General features: G+C 41.2%; 1 protein-coding gene across 1 annotated transcript in view; it reads right to left on the reverse strand.

Annotated features, from left to right (window-relative positions):
- The window catches only part of LOC122797804 (SCO-spondin-like), a 4,708,783-nt gene that overhangs the window by 3,808,299 nt on the left and 879,889 nt on the right, over positions 1-20,595 (reverse strand). Inside the window, exon 24 of the mRNA XM_044066325.1 lies at positions 5,709-5,911. Within this exon, the coding sequence (XP_043922260.1) occupies positions 5,709-5,911 (203 nt within the window). The remainder of the gene's footprint in view (positions 1-5,708; positions 5,912-20,595) is intronic.

Raw genomic sequence — 20,595 nt, forward strand, 5'->3', positions numbered from 1 at the left:
ACTATAGAAGGCTGTAGGTGGTTGTCTTTACTATCTGCTGCAATTCTGTTTTCATAGCTAGCTTTAGAGGTTTTGATGAGGGATCTCAACTTTTTGTTGAGGCTTATAAGGGAGTTTTTCCACTCTTGGGACTTCACCTTACTCTGGATCAGTTTCCTCCTTCTGTTGTAGAGTTTGTTTATGGCAGGGGACCACCAGATTGGCTTCCTTTTTTTGGAGGAGATCATCTTGGTTTAGAAGGGAATGAAGGCACTCTGACTGGTAGCAACATTTCTATGTTGTCTTGGGACTTCACCTTACTCTGGATCAGTTTCCTCCTTCTGTTGTAGAGTTTGTTTATGGCAGGGGACCACCAGATTGGCTTCCTTTTTTGGAGGAGATCATCTTGGTTTAGAAGGGAATGAAGGCACTCTGACTGGTAGCAACATTTCTATGTTATTTTGGGAAAGAGACACGGCTGGAAATCTGCGTTAGGCTTTCCCAGAAGTGTTTGGATGTGTGAAATTTAAATTTACTTATAGTGTGAGTGTATTAGAGGTCTTAAACTGGTACATATTGCCCTGAGGTGTGTAATAAGAAAATACATTTGGGTGGACAGAGGTATATAGTCTAGTCCCGGAAAATAGAGCATATTCCTGTTGTGCTCTTAGGGGAAAATTGGAAAACATTACTTCTGTTTAAGTGACAGTCTCATAATGGAATCAGCAGTAAAGACTGAAGCTCTTTAGTTACTGACTCAAGACAGTAAGGGACGTCATTTAATTGTTGGCAGTCTGGTGGAATATTGCCGGACATCACAGATATTTTCTTTTTTTTAATAGTATAAGTAACAGAAAGAAATAAAGTGGGAAAAACTATCAAGCATAGTAGGAAAGAGTAACAAAGTGCAGAAAAAAGCATTTTGAGAGGAGGAAAAACTGTCAGGGTAACACAGGAGGTATTATAGAAAAGGATACAGCTAATAATATAATAAATGACCACACTCACGTAAACCACATGAAAAAAAGTAGTAAGAAAATAGGCTAAATGCTTGAGAGATCATAATCCACATCTGTTCGCAATGGCAGCAAATGAGATCTGAGATATTTTAGGTTGGTGGGGCATTATGGATAAACGGCAGCAGCTTGAGCGTTCTAGAATCCTACACTCTGGAAAAAATGGCTGAATTGGCTTTGAGTCTTGGATATGAACCCATCAGTTGAGGAATGAATGAAAATGACAACATCAGATCAAGAAGTACAATTTAAAACAATCAGGAAGAACACATGGATTTAAGTGTGGTCCTAAAAATGCATGCAGGGGGCCATAGTTTGAAACCGTCCCAGGGCCTGATGTACACTTGATCTGCTACTGTTTACTAGTACAGATTTACAAAACGTATTTAAAGCTGGAAAATGCTTTGTCTTGTGCATATATAAAGCTTAAATTGCAATTATAAGAGCATTTTTCTTGCCTCAATCACCACCAGAATGCATGCTTACTTAACTTTGTTTTCACACACACGCATGGCACACACACACACACACACACACACACACACACACACACACACACACACGCACGCACGCACGCACGCACACACACTTTACTTTTGCAATATAATCTCACTTTATTTTTAATTTTGACCTTTTATTTAATTTACATTTTATCTTCTAGACATCTATTTTCTCAGTAAATGTTTTGCATTGCATATTTTCCTTCTAGCAGAAGGACAAAATAACTCCAACTAGACTGCCCTTTTAAGTGCATTTATTGTTCTACCTCTCTCTCTTCATAAAAGTACCAGTAAGTTTTATTCATTCATTTGTGTAGTAAAAGCTCCAAGGACAGACTTCACTGGTGCCACCACAGAAGACCTGATTATACTTCAGGACTGTCCACAATAAGCTGCATATCTGTGTTTGCTGCAACTTGGAAGGCAATGACCGCACACTACTGGGTTTTGGGCCTAGATGCACAAAACAACATTTCTGAGCTCTTATGATGTACCATAGAAATGAGGACTATTAAAGGGATATGTAATCTCTACACTGCACATGAAATAACCCAAAGTGTATTTCCTCAATGGGAGCATACTGTCTTTTCCTTCTTCAGAGACATGCATACATTTCTATTCCTGCTCTTTTCTTGTTCCAAGGAGGAATGGAGGTTTCCATCCAACTTTCAAACTTGGCAACCTGCTATGTCAAAGTACGCATGGTAACTCTCCAGGAGATCATATATCAGCTGCCACTGGCCACTTTGATGGTATTACTGACAAGACTGATGGCATTTGTCAAATCAGTGTCTAGGGATGGCACAGGATGATTCTTCTGTTTACTATGGGTGGAATTCACTTTCGGTACAAAGTGTTGCTCTTTGGTCTCTCCTCCACAAAATGTTTATGAAGGTGAACTACCATCAGAGAAGGAACTGCATATATTGCTTTACCTGAATTCCTTACCTGTAGATGGCTTCCTCTCATTAAAGTCCTAGCTTAGGTCATTCTATAACTGCTGGTTCTGGAGGGACGGAGTCAACTTGATTTGGGAGAAGTCCTTGGCTGTCCCAGCACAGTGGTGTTGGGGTACAGTAGGATAAGCATTAGTATAAGTCGTTCCTATGCTTGGAGAAGGCCTTACATATTACATTTTTGTTATCCTCGGTGAGGATATGGAGATGGATGCAGGCTACATGGGTGGATGGATCCCCACAGTCTTTTGAAATGTAATGCCTAATGGCAACCATCATCTTCCTGGACAAGTTATCCAGTTTTAAATAAGGGTATTTCAGTGGCTAGTGAGAACCTGTTAGTGTCAAGTCTGTCAGTAGGTTTTAGATTTGTGGATAATGTTACCAGTCTAAATGTAGGATGATCCTTCCTACAGCCAGACCTGTTCTGAGAGTGTCCTCTTCACATGTGGTAAATTGAGACCAACTGGATACTTCCTAGAACAAGGGAAATGGAGCTTCAATTAAATTATCTTGAGCTAAGGGAGGTGAGCAGTATTAAGTACTTGTAAAAGGTGGCAAGACCTAAGTGTATCTCCTTTAAGGTGTATATGGCTAGGTGCCTATTCCTCCCTCCACTTTCAGTTACTGGAGAAGGACTAGAACTACAACTTCTCTGATTAGACAAAGATACAGTGGTGATATCTGCATATATTGTTTTTCCTCACAGTTGTTCCCTTTGTGTTGAGATGTGACTTATACCTAGCAGTAGATCACATCTCTCTGAGAGCTGTTCCTACTATGGAGGAATTGAGCATGCAGGCAGATGCCTACAGTGACAGTTGCAATTCCTCCTGGAGCAGAAGAAAAGGAAGACTGTTTTGGCTGAGGTCTTCAGGAAACGAGGCACTTAGAAGATTAGTATATTCTCTCCAAAGATTAATATGGTCCTTGTCTAATTCTGCTTGGTTTATCAGTATATTGAGAACTGATGGAGGACACATTCTCCCTTTTCTGGAAGGGGAAATTTCTTTATACTTACCTACCTCTTTCCCAAAGTCTTTATCTCCTAAAAATGCACAGAAGGGGGATCAAAATTTGTCTTTGTCAACTTTTGATGGCCAAAGAAGGATGTGTTTTCAAGCTCTCAGGTTCCTAGCAGTGCACGACAGGATCCTATCTCATTACCAGCCAAGAAAGCCCAAGCTCATCCCCCTAAAACTAGCTGAAGTAATAACTAGCTGCTCCATTATACAAACATATTGAAGGTCATTACAGTTGCTGTACAGCCTATCACTTGTCAGACGTATTCAGCTCTGCTCCACTCTGAATAAGGCTCTCCATCTTGGTGGGAGATGCTTCCCATACTACATCAGTCATTCAGCTTGGAGTGATCCTGACCTAGCTTGGGCACCTACTTGTCTTGCATCATTGTGACCATACTGCCATTGTGTATGTTTTAAACATACCAGTGTACCATAGTAGTGAGTGGTAGAAACACGACCCAGTATAGCTTTGTTAAGCACTTCCTTAAGGGGTTCTTCATATTGGTCCTCTTTTGAAGATCACTTATATTTCTTGGGACATGAATATCCTGACTGAAGGTCTTTTTTGTAGGGTTCCTATTAAATGATCAAAGACGCATTCTTTTGAATGCATCTTGATCGAACTTGAAAACACAAAAAGGCAAAATAACGAAACGGCATATAAGCAAATTCTTTCCCCTGGGAAAGAAATCACTTGACTGTTTCCGTTACTTTGTCATTTTCGTGACTGTAGTGCAATCTTGGAGTTGGTATATTTAAGTAAGGGGGGGGGGGCGAAGCCCCCCACTTTATGTAATGTTTTAAAATTTTTTTTGTTTGTTTTGTGGAACAGCGATTTTTTTTCCCTTGGAAAAAAAATCACTGATCTAAGCATTCGAGATTGTAAGCTTTTGCTTACATGGGTTTGATAAATCATCATTCGCTTTTTTATGCGTTCGATGATTTAACATAGACCCTTTTTTGTCACCCATTAGTTAATTCATTGACTTTGAAGATTCTTTCCTGGCAGACATTCAGATTTGAGTTGTCAGCATTAATGCTTGATGTTATATTTTTTGTCAAAGTAGTGAGTGTCAGTATTTTGATGTGTCAGGATGATGAACTAGACCCATATAAGTATATATATATATATATATATATATATATATATATATATATATATATATATATATATATATATATAAAGAGTGACTATGTGTGTGTGTGTGTGTGTGTGTGTGTGTGCACATACCAAAACTATTGCCCTGTACTAAATGCATATGCCAAACATACTGTCATGTACTAAATGTTTGTTTTACATTTTTTGTTACTACTCTGTGTGATGGCTTAAAAGCCTGAGTTGTGCCTACAATGGGTCCTCAGACCAGTGTAACTGTCATGTGACAAATACACGTGTATATTTATAAATAAGTAAAACAATAAATACAAGGATACTTCCAGTGTACTTGCCTGTCTGACACATGCATATCTTATGCATAAATAAATAAATAAGTAATTAAATAAATAAGTGTATTTTTACCATTATTAATAATGCCTTTCTTTTATGCCTTGGCTTTCATTAAAAAGATCAAAGAAGCAGATGACTTACAAGTACAGAGTAACATGATTATTTGCAACACTGATAATTCAGGTATGTAAAGAGGTCAAGAAATGAACACGATCTGCAGGGGAGAGTTCAGGAATAAAGGAACATCCCATCAGTTATCTTTTCAGATTTTGCCATTACAGCGGCATACCCACAATTAGCTGATGTCTGATGAAGATATGGAAGTATCATTTCAAGACTAGCTATGTAAATGGGATTAAAAGATTTCTTCAGATCACTACACATTCATTCACATATATCCTGGGGAAACCTTTATTTTAGCAATGTGACCCTTTGTCCTGGCTATATTTCTACTACTATGCAAACAAATGACCACTGCATTACAGCTTTCGTTTGTGTTGGAAGATGCAGCAGCCTGACTAAAGTGGAACACAAATCTGATTGTCAAGAAGAAATGTGAGGTTATGTGGGTAAAAGCAGCAAAACAGAAAAAAAAAAAAAGTAGCCCAGATCAAATTATGTCTTTTTCAAATTCAAAGGAAGTAAATACTGTGGGAAGAAATAGCCAGGGAATTGTTATGGCTAGGCTTGTATAGGCCCTAGGGCCGATAGCCTAGTACCAACATATGAACTTATGAATTAGTTTTAAATGTACTGTGATTCTTTCTTTTGTTCAGTATACATACCGTACATGGGTGAGAGGTTTCATCATAGTGTGCCTCAGGACATGTTTCGCTCACACGCCAGGAATTGGCAAATACATCAGATGTTGGCTCTACAATGCCTTGTCTAGTAGTAAAATCATTTTCAGTGTCTCCATCAAAGTTTCCACACAGTCCACCTACTCGACCTTGCAGTGATGGATCAAGTTTTATATAGACCCTGGTACCTGCAGAAAGAGGATAGGGAGTTACCTTCTGGACACATGAAATTCAGCTTTGCAAATCAGAAGTTCATGCTTACTTTGAAAATGAGAACTACAGAAAAAGCCAATTTGTCCTGTAATCATACATAAGGTATATGGTATGGCTGTTCTCTTCTGGCTGAATATACACAAATAAACAGTAAGAGGGAGAAAGAGAAAAAAAAAGGAGACTGAGAAATAGAGACAATGAATGAGAATAAGAGAAAATAGAAAATGCAATAAGGTTGCTTTGGAATGCTGTACAAGGCTTACGCTCACACATATCAAACAGTATACGGACACGGATAGCAAGACTGGAAGAGGGCATGTGGGCATTTGGATAAATAAAAGTCTTCTAACTTGTCACATTTGATTCTGGCTTCTATATACCTGACTGAAGAGAGAAAAGAAGATACACTTTGTGAGAGAAAGGGAGAAAGTAAGTCCCCACAATGTTCTTTGTAATTATTTCTAAATCTGTAGACATACTTTGGGAATCACTGGAAAGGGTGGGGGGGTCTATACTATTACATCGAACTCTGATTTGATCAAATACTTAAATGTCAACACCAGAATGTCGAACTGCAACATAGTCGATGGCTTAAAATGTTGAAAATCATAAGAAGGAAATGTTATAGCTGGCCAAACCACGTACAATGATGTATGACTTAACCCATACATTCCATACTTGTAAAGTAGTATTTTGCAGTGTAGAATATAAAAAATATATTTTAAATATACCTAAATGTAAAAATTACTAATTATAACATATCAGAGGTGTAAGAAATTATATTTTAAATGCTGCCATGATATTCTACAGTTTTTCTATAAATAAAATATAGAACACGTCACTCATGTGCGTTCGACTACGTGTCATTTTCAAAATGGCTAGCACTTCGCCTATAGCTCCTGGCATTTTAGGTAACTACTATGAGACTATAACACCTCAGAGAAACAGGGACATGTTACATGTAGATGGCTATTTATACACATTAGAAAAGACAATCAAGGATAGACGATATTAGTGCTGTAAGCTTACACTAACATGTAAATGCAAAGGTAGAGCAATCACTATGAAGCAAGTAGATGGTGAAATGTTGTTAAAGTCTGTTTTGCATTCCCATCCATCAGATGCTAGTGAAGTAGAACGTTATATAGCTTGTCACCAGTTGAAAGAAACAGCTCGTCTATCTGGAAGTACACCAGCATTAGTAGTAGATGACATTATTGCTAATGCATCTGTAGAAAGCACTTTAGGTCTGCCTTCTAGATGTTCTATGTTGCAACAGGTAAATCGTGTACGACGTAAAAAGATGCTTACTTATACCATGGCTTCAACACCTTTAAATAAAGTAAATATTACATAGTGTGTTTTGAAAGAAGGTTGTTTTATACAGAAACACAAAGTTGACAAGTAATAATACATGTTAGTTTTCACTACTAAAGAGAACTTGCAGGATTTGTGTTCATCTGCAATTTGGTTTATGGATGGTGTATATTTAATAAAAGGTTGGCTTTGTCACCAACTATATACTATCCATGCTAGGGTGACATTTGGCAATAACAGTAAAAGTTTACCATTAGTGTACTGTTTAATGTCTAAAAAGTCATACAAATCATACAACTACTTATGGGAATGTCTACATGAGTTATTATCATCTGTTGATCTAGAGGCTAAGGTAGAATACATTTTGTCTGACTTGAGATGGCAGCTATTAAAAGTGTAAGACATGACTTCCATAAGGTAACCTCTAAGGGATGTTTGTTTCACTTTTCACAAGTAGTTTGGCGAAAGGTACAATCTCTAGGATTGTCTACTTTCTATGGAAAGTCTATACAGTTTCAGTTAGCTGTCAAGAAACGTATAGCTTTGTCTTTTGTACAGGAAGATGATGTGGTCAGTACATTTAACGGCATATCGGAAACATTTCCTGTTGAATGCAAAGAATTGCTGTCATACTTTGCAGAAGTGTATGTTTTAGGATGTCTCCGAAAGCAGCAAACCAGATCAGCATACGTTTCAAGGTTTCCACCAATGCTTCCAATTTCGTTTTGGAATGTTTCCTGTTTGAATGATTTGTCACCTCCATGTACTCAAAACTATGTTGTAGGCTGTAATAGATGTGTCAGGTGTCTATTAGGTAGATGCATCTCAGATATTCCAGCTGTTCTTAATGTTTTGGTATGTGAGCAAAACAGGGTAAATGAGTTAAGGTTGCAGTTGTTGTCAGGTTGCCCACTGTCACCTAAGAAGCAGAAAAGTATTGAAAGGCAACTTCGTATGCAAGCAGTTTTGCAGAAAAGGATTGAGTACTGTACCACTGATTTTGTGCGAGCTATAGCTATGCTTTTAAAAGTGTAATTTAACTTATTATGACCATAATGCACCACAAAGTCTTATTACTTCAGTTTGCGTTAGGTGTTCTTTATTTAGTTAGATATGTATCTACTATAGTAATACACACATTTCTATTCACACTTACTACATGGGTGATTATAGGGTGTTCATGTTTACTTAATTATTCATTACACACTAGGGGGGGAAGCTGGCAAACTATGACTTTTCAATATTTTGATTTTCAACATTTACAAATCTCGAGCAAGTTGCTGTTCGACATTTTGGTGTAGACTTTTATACATTTGATCAAACCAAAGTTCAGTGTAATAATATAGACCCAAGGGTGGAAATGCATACATGAGCATTCCCGACCATGGGAATGATAGACCATCTGTCTTCTAAGCAAGCACGACTGCAAAGATATTTTTAATTGATTTTTTTCTATTGTCTGTTTTGAAAGGAGGCAAACAGATCTACTTGAAGTGTTGCCCACATCTGGATTAAGTCCAGATCTCTATACATGGAGCTTCCACTCGTGAGAGCCTGTCCCAAATCTGCTTAGTTTGATTGACACCGTGTTCTGCTCTGATAGACTATATGAGGAATGAAGAGTCATGAATGCTTTAGAACCAGCTTCCAGGCCATCATTACTATCCAGCAATGAGTCTATAACCTTGCACTGCCTCACTTGTTTAGGTACCACTAGAAGAGGAACCAGAGTCCATAAATATTGAAGATTTTTTAATGCATGAATCACTGCTAACAACTCTTTTTACATTTATGTGCTTTGGCGTCTGCTGAGGACCCCATAAGCCTTACACATGAACTTCCACGGACACTGCTCCCCCATGCATAATCTGAAAAATCCATCTACACAGATTGAACTGGGGTCTGAAGACAGAAAAGGAGTCCTGGATTCAGAGGCAGTTGATCTCTCCACCACTGCAATTCTTGTTTCATATATTCCAGTACCTGTAATTGGAAATTAAAGGGATGAAGGTGCTGGTTAAGGACCATTGACTTTTTCTCATGTGCAGTCTGGCTAGTGGTATCATGAGGATCATTGATGCCATGAGGTCTAGAATAATACGGTTGCATAAATCCAACTATCTGTAACAGCAGATGTTCGAATTTTACACTGTCTCAGTGACATATGGGTTCTGTGCCTGTACAGTTCTTGCTTCTGGTCCATCTTGGTTCAGGAGTTAGGCTTCCCAACACAGTAAGGGGTTAACCAATCCCCTGTCACAGGGAGTCAGAGGAAGGGATTCTGAGTTGTGGAATGCTGTCAGAATGAGCTTGTGAAGCCACAGACATCATATGCCATGGAGGCAGTGAATGTTGAATATTATGAGAAACTCTTTTGCTGAGTTCATGTCTAGAAGACAGAAATCCAAGAAAATACCCTGATAAGTCAAAACTTTGCCTTCAGACAGGAAGGCCATCCTTTTTACTGTGTCTATCCAAAACCCAAGAAAAACAGCTCATTGAGAAAGTGTGAGGGAGGACTTTTGAAGGTTCAGTTTGAAACCCACATGGGAAAGAAGGAATGAGACCTTGTTGAAGGACTCCAAGTAAATGGATACAGAAATTGCACAAATCAGCAAGTCATCTAAATAAGGGAACATGTGGATGCTTAGAGTTTATTGATGTATACAGAGAACAAATGGGGGCACAAACAAATCCTTGAAAAACACCTTTGAGTTATGGAAATGAGAGAGGAAGAGAAGCAGAAATAGCTCACATAAGAAATGTTGGTTGGTTAGTCAGATAACTTTGGATCCAAGGGATGGTAGCAGGTCTAATGCCTAGTTCTGAAAAGCAGAATATAAGAGACAAGAGAAACTGACTAAGTCAAAGGCCCTGATGAGATCTATACAAATTGTACAGAAAACATACCTTTGTCCACTGACATGAGAATTTCATTGGGCAAAGACCACATGGCTGTGGCCGTGCTCCTTCCTGAACAGAAGCCATGTTGTTTTTGGAAGAGAAGGTAGTGTTCAGTAATATATTCTGTAAGTTGAAGGTAGACAATGTTCTCCAGGATTTTTGCACAGCTTTGGAAGGATGGAAATGTGGTGATAGAGTGATGGCAGTATTGGTTGCTTTTGTTTGAATAGTGGTTTTACTATGGCAAATTTCTATATATTAGGCATGGTGATAGTATTTTATTTTATGAATTATTTATTGACATTTGTTGACTGGGAAAGTCCACTGGGTCAAGAACCTATTTTCAGTGGAGCCCTGGGGAAAAAAGTTCTACAATTAATGCAGTCAAATAAAAATATAGACACTTGAAAAAACATTTTTTAAAAGCGGAAATATGCAAAAATTAAAAAAAAATTATAAAAGTAGAATACACAGACAATATAAAACTTATTAGTATGTATCAGAATTTATATAAACTTAGATATCAGTTAGTAGTATAGTACAAAGCTTGAGTTGTTTCTTTTTGGCATTGCATGAAAAAAACATGGCAGCTCTTGCCAAACAGTTATAGCGACAATAGAGCTGTGTTGCTGTCAGAGTAAAAGTTGTTTGAACTATGGAACTGGGTTAGAAGCAAAACAAAGATTAAATATACTTTTCTGGGATGCAACAATGAAGTCATAACAGTACTGTATGAATAATGGATGCAGGTTGTCTCTGCCTGGGAGACCTTCCAGCTGTATTTGTTCCAGTAAAAGGATAATGTTTTTGAATGAGATATGCCAGAAATAAAAGAGAGGAAGATATTGTGGATGGGATGGGGATGTTTGCAGTATATTTAGTGAGGTTGATAAAATATCTGGGGAAATCATCTGCAGACAAGATGAAGGAAGTACTTGTAGAAGTGTGAGACAGGCTACATCCTGTGAGATTATTTACTTCTTTCCAAAATTTCATTGGGTTGTATTTCATAGAAGAGGTCAAAGCTAGAGTCTGAAGGGCTGCAAGCAACTGGCACAGATTGCCAGGGGTAGTGTAATTCAGAAGAATGCCAAAGAAGCTGAAAAGTAAGATGAACAAAATAGTGGTGAGTTGACTACTGTGGTGTGGTACACAAACCTGGGCGCATGAGCACCACAGCTGGGGATGCTAGAGATGATGGAGTTGGAAGTGTCTGAGGCAGGTAGTAGGATGCACACTATGAGACAGACAAAGAAATGAGGACATCACAGCAGAAACCAAAGTAGCTCCACTTGCAGAAAAAGTCAAAGAGAACAGATTACAGTGGTTCAGGCATATATGCAGAAAAGAAGAATATTTGGGACAGACAGGAAGAATGCAAGAGGAGATAAAGGTGTCCAACAAAGAGATGAATGGATTGCCTGAAAGAAGACCTGCGACAGTCAAGCGTGACTGTTAATGAAGGAAGGAGTTGAGAGAGAGAGAGATGGTGACAGTTAGCACAACACCATGACCCCATGTAGAAAATGGGAAAAAGGGGGGTTGATGATAATGTTATACTTCATACAGCTTTGGAGATGTATCATGGAATGAGTTTTGTATTTTCTAATAGCTTTTTAGCCAGGTTTCTTAAATTTGTATACTGCTTCCACATTTATAGAGTAGGATTAGATCTCCAGGAATGCCACAATTTATCACAGAGTTTGGGGGGGGGTAACTCATGGGGTAGCCACTTTTTGGGTTTGGAGTTAGAAAGTCTAGAGATTAAGGGAACATGTCTGTCTTGTTGACTGGACAGACTGTGTGTAAGGAGTTCCGCTGCTTCATTAGGATCTGCGGTGTCTAGAACAGAAGAACAATCATGGGAAGAGAGAGAGATGAAGATAGTTTTGTAATATTGCCAAAACTATGAGCAAATGATAGGGAACTGAAATGCAAAACTGAAGGCACACTGGATGGAACTGAGTACAGACAATACAGTTGTCAAGCAGCAAATGTATGAAGAAGAAGCAGTTACAAACTGAGATAGAAAGGAAAATATTGGAACAGGTTAATAGCTTCAAGTATTTGGGAAGGGTGATTGAGGAGAAGAGAAGTCTGAATGTAGACGTCAGGCTAAAATCAGAGGGGCTACAAGCAACTGGCAGGGAGTGTCAGGGTTAGTGTGTGATAGAATAATGCCAAAGAAGCTGAAAAGTAAGGTGTGATCAGTACTTCTATGTGGTATGGAAACCTGGGCAGTGAAAGCAGAGCAGCTGAAAAAGCTAGAGGTGATAGAAATTAAGTGCATGAGATGGGAGGTAGAGTGCACACTGTGGGACAGATGAAGAAATGATGACATCAGAGCAGAAACTAAAGTAGATCCAATTGGACAGAAGGTAAAAGATAACATATTACAATGGCTCAAACACATATGCAGTTGGATGGACTACATGGAGGAAGACCTGTGACAGGCAGGCAGGCATGACTGCGGAAGAAGACAGGATAGTAGTTCTAAACTGAAAGAGGTAGTAACAGTTGACTTAGCCCAACCACAAGTAAATAACAAAAGGCAAAATGGGGTTGATGATGATGATGATGGTCTTTTCTTATCTAAACTGGTGGAGTTTGTCTTGTGACTTGATCAGCTTTTAAGTAAACTACAAGAACTCTTCTAGTATCAATAGGCAAAAGCCAATAGGCAATAGCCCTTAAGGCAAAATAACATACCCAACATACTAGTAATAGGTGACTCTATAGTCAGGCATACTGACGTCCCACTCATTTGGCTGAATAAGGAGAAGGTTACTGTTAGCTGTCTGTTGGGTGCCAGGATCTGCCACATAACACAAGCACTCAGGTCACTCCAAAACAAGTACTAATATGACACTGTCATTGTCCATTTTGGTGTGAATGACCTGAGCCGTACCTCCCTGGACTACATGAAAAAACATAACACAAGCACTCAGGTCACTCCAGAACAAGTACTAATATGACTCTGTCATTGCCCATTTTGGTGTGAATGACCTGAGCCGTACCTCCCTGGACTACATGAAAAGAGACATGGAAGAGCTCTCTGATCACATAGCCCAGGCCAATATGACCCTGACCCTGAGTACCAAGAACGATACCATGGTATAAAGGAAAAATTCTCGATTTCAACAATTGGCTAAGTTTCTGGTGTCATTCAAAGGGGATCCAGTGTCTGTCTGCCTGGGATGACATGCTCGACAAGCCACGCTGCTTCGCTAGAGACAGCCTGCACCTATCATCCTTAGGCTTTCGAATACTTGCCAAGGCTCTTGCCACCCCCATAGTGCCTTTTTAGGCAAGGCTCAAAAGGCAAACCCACCACCATAAATTGCACAAGTAACAAAAACTGAGGGTAATGCTACTTAATGCCAGAAGTCTAAACCTCAAAATGCACGCACTTGAGGCACTCCTCAGTATGGAGAAAATTGATATATGTGCAGTAACCGAAACCTGGTTTAAGGCTCCAGAGAGCACCCCAGCACTACCAGGCTACAACTTATACCATACATTTCAGCCACAGAACCCAAACCAAAATACAAAAGGCGGGGGCATATCCATATTCATCAAGGAAACCCACACCTCCAGGTTAGTGGCACAGCACAATGCTTCAGAGATCATCCAAGTGCAACTAACAATGGGCAAAATTGCAATTCAAATTGTAGCTTGCTACAGATCACCCACCATGTCTCAGGACCCCCATTCCGCATTTCTGGAAACACTGGGAAACATAAAGGTCCTACCAAGCACCCTAATATTGGGTGATTTCAATTACCCAAACATTAACTGGGAGAACTACTCAAGTACTAACTCCCTTGCCCAACTTTTCCTAGAATTTATAAACTCAAACACCCTGGTTCAAATGGTCAACACTCCCACCAGAGGTGACAACATATTGTACCTGGTCATCACCAACATGGACGACCGGTGTTCCACACCAGAGGGCAACCCCTTGCTGGTTAGATCTGACCATAAACAAATCACTTTGGATATCCATATTCCGCCCCCACCCCCGGACAAGAAAGCCACCGTGAAAACTTTTCAAAAGCAAACTTCATGTTACTTAAGACCGAGGTGGAAAGTTTCAAAGCCCCCATGCTGAAGGATAACACTGTCCAAGCTGCAAAATCCTTTACTAATGCATTCTATGGGCAGCTACAAGAATGCATGGATCGTGCCATCCCAAGCAAAACCAAGACTCACTCCTCCAAGAAAAGGAAACCAGTCTGGTGGACGCCTGCCATAAACAAGCTATACAATAGAAGGAGGAAACTAGTACAGAAAAGAGTAAAATCCCAAGAAGGGAAGACATCCCTGATCAGTATCAGCAAGAAACTACGATCCCTCATAAAATCATTCAAGGCAAGCTTTGAAAGAAAAATTGCCAAGGACTCCAAAGATAACCACAAGGCATTCTTTAGCTATGTCAAGAATCTAAGTGGCAATGCTCAGATTTGCTCGGAGTTAGTGCAGGATGGCACAAAATACACTGAAGCGACTGATATCGCCAACATCCTGGCAGACAGGTTCAGCGCAAACTTCACCCCCCTCTCACCCCCAAAAGGGCCCATAACCATACCAGAAGAATGTAGAGTCCCTGAAATCACAGACACTCAGGTTAAAACAGCCCTTTCCAAAGCCAAAAACACAGCATCAATGGGACCGGACGGTGTCCCAGGCTGTGTCCTACATAAGCTCAAAGACGAACTAACCCCTCACCTAAACACATTGTTCAAACTCAGCCTCTCCACAGGCTACATACACATAGAGTGACGCACAGCAATGGTTACTCCGCTCCGCAAAGGTGGAGCCACAACAGACCCCGGGAACTATCGCCATATAAGCCTGACTAGCTTGGTCTGCAAGGCTATGGAGTGCATCATCATGGAACTCATTAACAGAGACATTGGGAACCTCCAAATACTGGACCCTACCCAGTTTGGATTTGTTAAGGGCAGATCATGCCTCCTAAACCTGGTGGACTTCTTTGAGACAGTTACCAAGGCTACAGATGAGGGAAAGGTGGTACACACAGCCTACCTAGACCTCGCTAAGGCCTTCAGCACCATTCCTCGTTCTGGTATTATAGACAAGCTCACCAGCCTGAGCATAAACCCCTACGTCACAAGATGGGTTGCCAACTGGCTCATGGACAGAACCCACATGGTGAGAGTTGTGGGAGCTAGGTCCAACTCTAAACCTGTTACAAGTGGCATTCCCCAGGGCTCAGTCCTAGGACCCCTCCTGTTTGGCATATACTTCTCAGAGGTACAGGCAAGCACAGGAGGACTATGGCTGACCAAGTTCACAGACGACTGCAAACTAGGGGCTATAATTGACTCTCCAGCTGACACAGACATCCTCCAAAAGGGTCTCACTGAGACAGATACCTGGTGTCAAAATCATGGCCTCAAACTAAATGCCAAAAAGTGCATAGTCATCCCCTTTGGAAAAAACAAAGTACCCACAAACTACCACATAGGTGGTAGTCCCCTAAATACAGAAGACATAATAAGGGATCTGGGGACCCAAGTAGATAGTAATCTCACCTTTGATAATCACATTGCCAAAGTGGTTAGAAAATCCTTCTACGTGGCCCACCTAATCACAAAAGGGTTTGCATCCAGATCAAAAGAGGTCATTGTGCCCCTCTACTCATCACTCATCAGACCCATCTTAGAGTACAATGCCCCATTTGGGATGTACCTTACAAGACACCTGCAACAGCTGGAAAGACCACAGAAGTACCTCAGCAAGAGGATCAATGGCCTCAAACAGATGCCATATGCAGCTCGACTGAAGAAACTCCAGTTGTACTCGGTTGCATACCGCCTACTCAGAGGTGATCTCTGCCTGACATACAAGGCCATGTCCAACCCAGAATTGATGGACATGCTCCACCTAAAGAAAACCTTATCCCCTCAAGCCACACGCTCTAGGGATCTAAACCTCACCACATCAATAAACAGGACGTGCTGAAGGGATAGAGTCCTGTCCCAGAGACTTCCCATGCTTTGGAACAAAATTCCAATCTACATTAGGCAGAGCTCCTCGCTAACACTCTTCAAAAGAAACCTTGATGAGTGGATGGGAAACAGAAAATTTATCTCGGGGATCACTTCAGTGGCTCTGCTGGACAGAGGCAAAGGGAACTAATCTAAGGGGCGGCGAAAGCCAACACATTCTGGCTAGGCTTATAAATGCCTTCGGGCAGATAGCCTAGTACCCACCTATGAACCTATGAACCTATGGACCTAATAACGAGTGACTTGTGCTATTTACTTTCAGAGAAGCATGCATGTGTAAGAATTTAAACATTAGTAGCTGTGTTTACAGATGGGGAATTGAAACATAAATTGCAAGTGAAAGATGTCAAAATAAAAGAGCCCTGCAACCAGTACAGTATAGTACGGTTCAGTGAATCCATAGGTTCATAGGTTGGTACTAGGCTATCAGCCCTAGAGCCTATACAAGCCTAGCCATAACAATTCCCTGGCTATTTCTTCCCACATTATTTACTTTCCTGGACCCCTGTCTAGCAGGGTGACTGACGTGATCCCTGGGGTGAATTTCCTTTCTCCCATCCAATCGTCAAGGTTCCTCTTGAAGAGGTCCAAAGAGGCACTCTGCTTGACATATATGGGCAATCTATTCCAGAGTCTGGGGAGTCTCTGGGTCAGGAACCTATCCCTCCAGCATGTTTTGTTTATTGTGATGACAAGGTTTAGATCCCTGGAGCGTGTAGCTCTGAGGGATTGGGATTTCTTTAAGTGTAGCATGTCCAACAGCTCTGGGTTTGACATGGCCTTGTATGTTAAGCAGAGACCGCCTCTGAGTAGACGATATGCGACAGAGTATAGCTGGAGTTTTTTAAGGCGGTCAGTGTATGGCATCTGCTTTAGGCCTGTGATTCTTTTAGTGAGGTATTTCTGAGGCCTTTCTAGTTGTTGCAGATGTCTTGAGAGGTACATACCAAATGGGGCGTTGCATTCTATAATGGGTCTAATGAGGGATGAGTACAGTGGGACAATGACCTCCTTTTTTCTGGATGAAAAGCCCTTCGTGATGAGGTGTGCCACATAGAAGGATTTCCTGACTGTCGTGGCGATGTGGTTATCGAAGGTGAGACCACTGTCCACCTGTGTCCCTAAGTCTCTTATCACACTTTCTGTGTTTAGTGTACTGCCACCTATATGGTAATTCATGGATACATGTTTTTCCCAAAGGGATAACAATACATTTCTTGGCATTGAGCTTGAGCCCATGGCTCTGGCACCAAGCATCTGTTTCTGTAAGGCCCTTTTGTAGAGTATCCACACCATTTGGGGATTCAATAATGGCTCCCAGTTTGCAGTCATCTACAAACTTTGTTAGCCAGAGTCCCATAGTGTTGACCTGTACTTCAGAGAAGTAGATGCCAAACAAGAGCCCCAGGACTGAACCCTGAGGTACTCCACTTGTCACTTGTCTGGAGCTGGATTTGAAGTCAGCTACTTTTACAGTGTGGGTTCTATCAGTAAGCCATTTAGCAACCCATTGGGTGACATAGGGATTAATGCCCAACTTAGTAAGTTTATCTATGATTCCAGAGTGGGGGATGGTGTCAAAGGCCTTGGCAAGGTCTAGATAGGCTGTGTGGACCACCTTACCCTTGTCCATGGCTCTGGAGACTGATTCAAAGAAGTCAATCAGGTTCAGGAGACAAGATCGGCCCTTCACAAACCCAAACTGGGTGGGGTCCAGTGTTTGAAGGTTGCCAATGTCTTTGTTTATAAGTTCCATGATAATACGCTCCATGGTCTTGCAGATAAGGCTTGTCAGACTGATGGGACGGTAGTTTCCAGGATCCAAGGTGGATCCCCTTGTGGATTGGGATAACTGTAGCTCTGCCACTCAGTGGGCACGAAACCTGAGGTGAGGCTATGATTAAACATGACACTTAGGTGAGGTGCCAGTTCATATTGTAGTTCATGTAGTACACAGCCGGGATGTCATCTGGTCCCATGGATGCTGTATTCTTGGCTTTAGAGGGTGCGTTTTGTACCTGTGTGGCCGTTATTACTGGAATTTGGCAATCTTCCGGTATTGAGATGGGCCATTTAGGGGGTGAGAGGGGGGTGAAGTTGGAACTGAATCGATCTGCCAGGATATTGGCAATATCCTTCGGATCGGTATATTTAATGCCATTCTGTTTTAGCTCAGAGCAGATCTGAGCATTGCCATTTAGATTCTTGACATAGTTATAGAATGCTTTGTGGTTGTCTTTGGAATCTTTGGCAATTTTATTTTCGTAACTAGCTTTGGAGGATTTTATGAGGCATCTCAGTTTCTTACTGAGGCTAGTAAGGAGTTTTTGCATCCTGGGATTTTCCTCTTTTCTGCAAAAGTTTCTTCCTTTTGTTGTAAAGTTTGTTTATGGCAGGGGACCACCAGATTGGCTTCCTTTTTTTGGAGGAGAGCATTTTGGTTCTATTTGGGATGGCACGATTCATGCATGAGTGGATGTGCTCGTACAGTGCCTTAGTGTAGAATTCAGCAGTTGAACTTTCAGTTCCGTCTGCATGGGTGTCATGAAGTTTGTCACTTCTGACTTGAGTAGCATGAAGTTGGCTTTGGAGAAGTTTTTATGGTGGTTTCTTTACTGGGGGTGGGGTGGGATGTGGATGTTAAGAGTGATTAGCTTATGGTCAGACCTGACTAACGAGGGGGTGACCATAGGTATGGAGCATTGATTTCCCATGTTGGTAATGACCAGGTCTAGGATATTGGAGCCCTGGTGGGACTATGGATTAGTTGATCCAGGGCATTGGAATTTATGAATTCCAAGAACCGTTAGCAAAGGTGTTGGGACATGAGTAGTTTTCCCAGTTAATGGCAGGGTAGTTAAAATCACCCAGTATTAGGGTGTTTGGTTCTATCTTAATATTTTCCAGTATGTTTAGAAAGGTGTAGTGAGAATCTTGGGGTATGGTGGGGGATCTGTAGCAAGCTACAATTTGGATTGCAGTCTTACCTAGTGTTAGTTGCACTTGGAGAATTTCAGACACATTGTGTTGGCAAACTAGCCTGGTGGTGTGAATATCCTTGGTGAATATTGACACTCCTCCACCTTTAGTGTTTCGGTCCTGGTTTGGTGGCGAAAAGTGTGGTAAGAGTTGTAGCCTGGTATTGCAGGGGTGCTCTCTGGAGCCTTGAACCAGGTCTCAGTTACTGCACAGATATCGATATTCTCCATTTTTAGGAGTGCCTCGAGAGAGTGCATTTTGAGGTTTAGACTTCTAGCATTGAGTAGCATTACCTTCAGATTTTGCATGCTTGTACCTGTTACGGTGGTGGTTTTGTCCTTTGAAGTTTGCCTAAAAAAGGCACTATAGGGGTGGCAAGAGCCTTAGCCAGTAACCTGAATCCCAGGGGCGACAGGTGCAGACCATCTCTGGCAAAGCATCGTGGTCTGTCAATCATGTCGTCCCAGGCAGACAGATACTGGATCCCCTTTGAATGACACCATGAGCTTAGCCAATTGTTTAAGTCAATCATTTTATCCTTATATTGTGGTATCATTCTGGGCGAAGGCAGGATGCTACTCAGGGCTAGGGTCATACCTGCCTGGGCCACATGATCCGAGAGCTCTTCCATGTCTCTTTTCATGGAGTCCAGGGAGGTACGTCTCAAGTCATTCACTCCAACATGGACAATGACAGAGTCATATTTGTACTTGTTGTGGAGTGACTTGAGTGCATGCGTTATGTGGCGGATCCTGGCACCCGACAGGCAGCTGACTGTACTTTTCTCCTTATTCAACCTGGTGAGAGGGACATCAGTGTGCCGGACTATAGAGTCACCTATGACTAAAGTGTTAGGTACATTGTCTTGCCTTAGGGGCTGTTGCTGGGTGGCACACTGTTGTTGTGAACTATGTGACACATTGGTTGTGATTGGTGTTTGTTTGCGTTTCAGCTTCAGAGGTCTTTGTTGCTTGGGAAGGTTACAGTTAAGGGCCTCTGCATATGTGGATTTAGTGTTGCTATATGTGGGTGTTGGTGGTGCGGGTTTAGAAGGGCTATGTGTTGCTTGAGGTGTAGTGTGGGTGTTAACCTTCTCCTCTTGACTGTTTAGCACAATCTTGGGTGGAGAGAGCTTTGCTTCCATTTTGGCTATGTAAGTGCATCTCTCACAGGTTGTAGTGTTGGGTGGTAGGAGGAGAGGGTTGTCTGTGTACATGAGGCAATTGCTGCATTGCCCCAGTATGCCCAGATTCACCAGGTGGACAGGAGAAATCACGGAAAGCTGACCCTTGGACATGCCTGGTTTGGGGCTTTTTTTTTTTCTTTGTAAAGTATAGGAGCTGTTTCCTTAGCAAGGTACTTTGCAATTATAGGCTGTTTAGTGCCTACTATTAATTTCTCCTTGTTAACAAGGAGAGTTCAGT

The sequence above is a fragment of the Protopterus annectens genome, chromosome 3.part1, assembly GCF_019279795.1.
Source record: "Protopterus annectens isolate FY-2018-M chromosome 3.part1, PAN1.0, whole genome shotgun sequence".
NCBI lineage: Eukaryota > Metazoa > Chordata > Ceratodontiformes > Protopteridae > Protopterus > Protopterus annectens.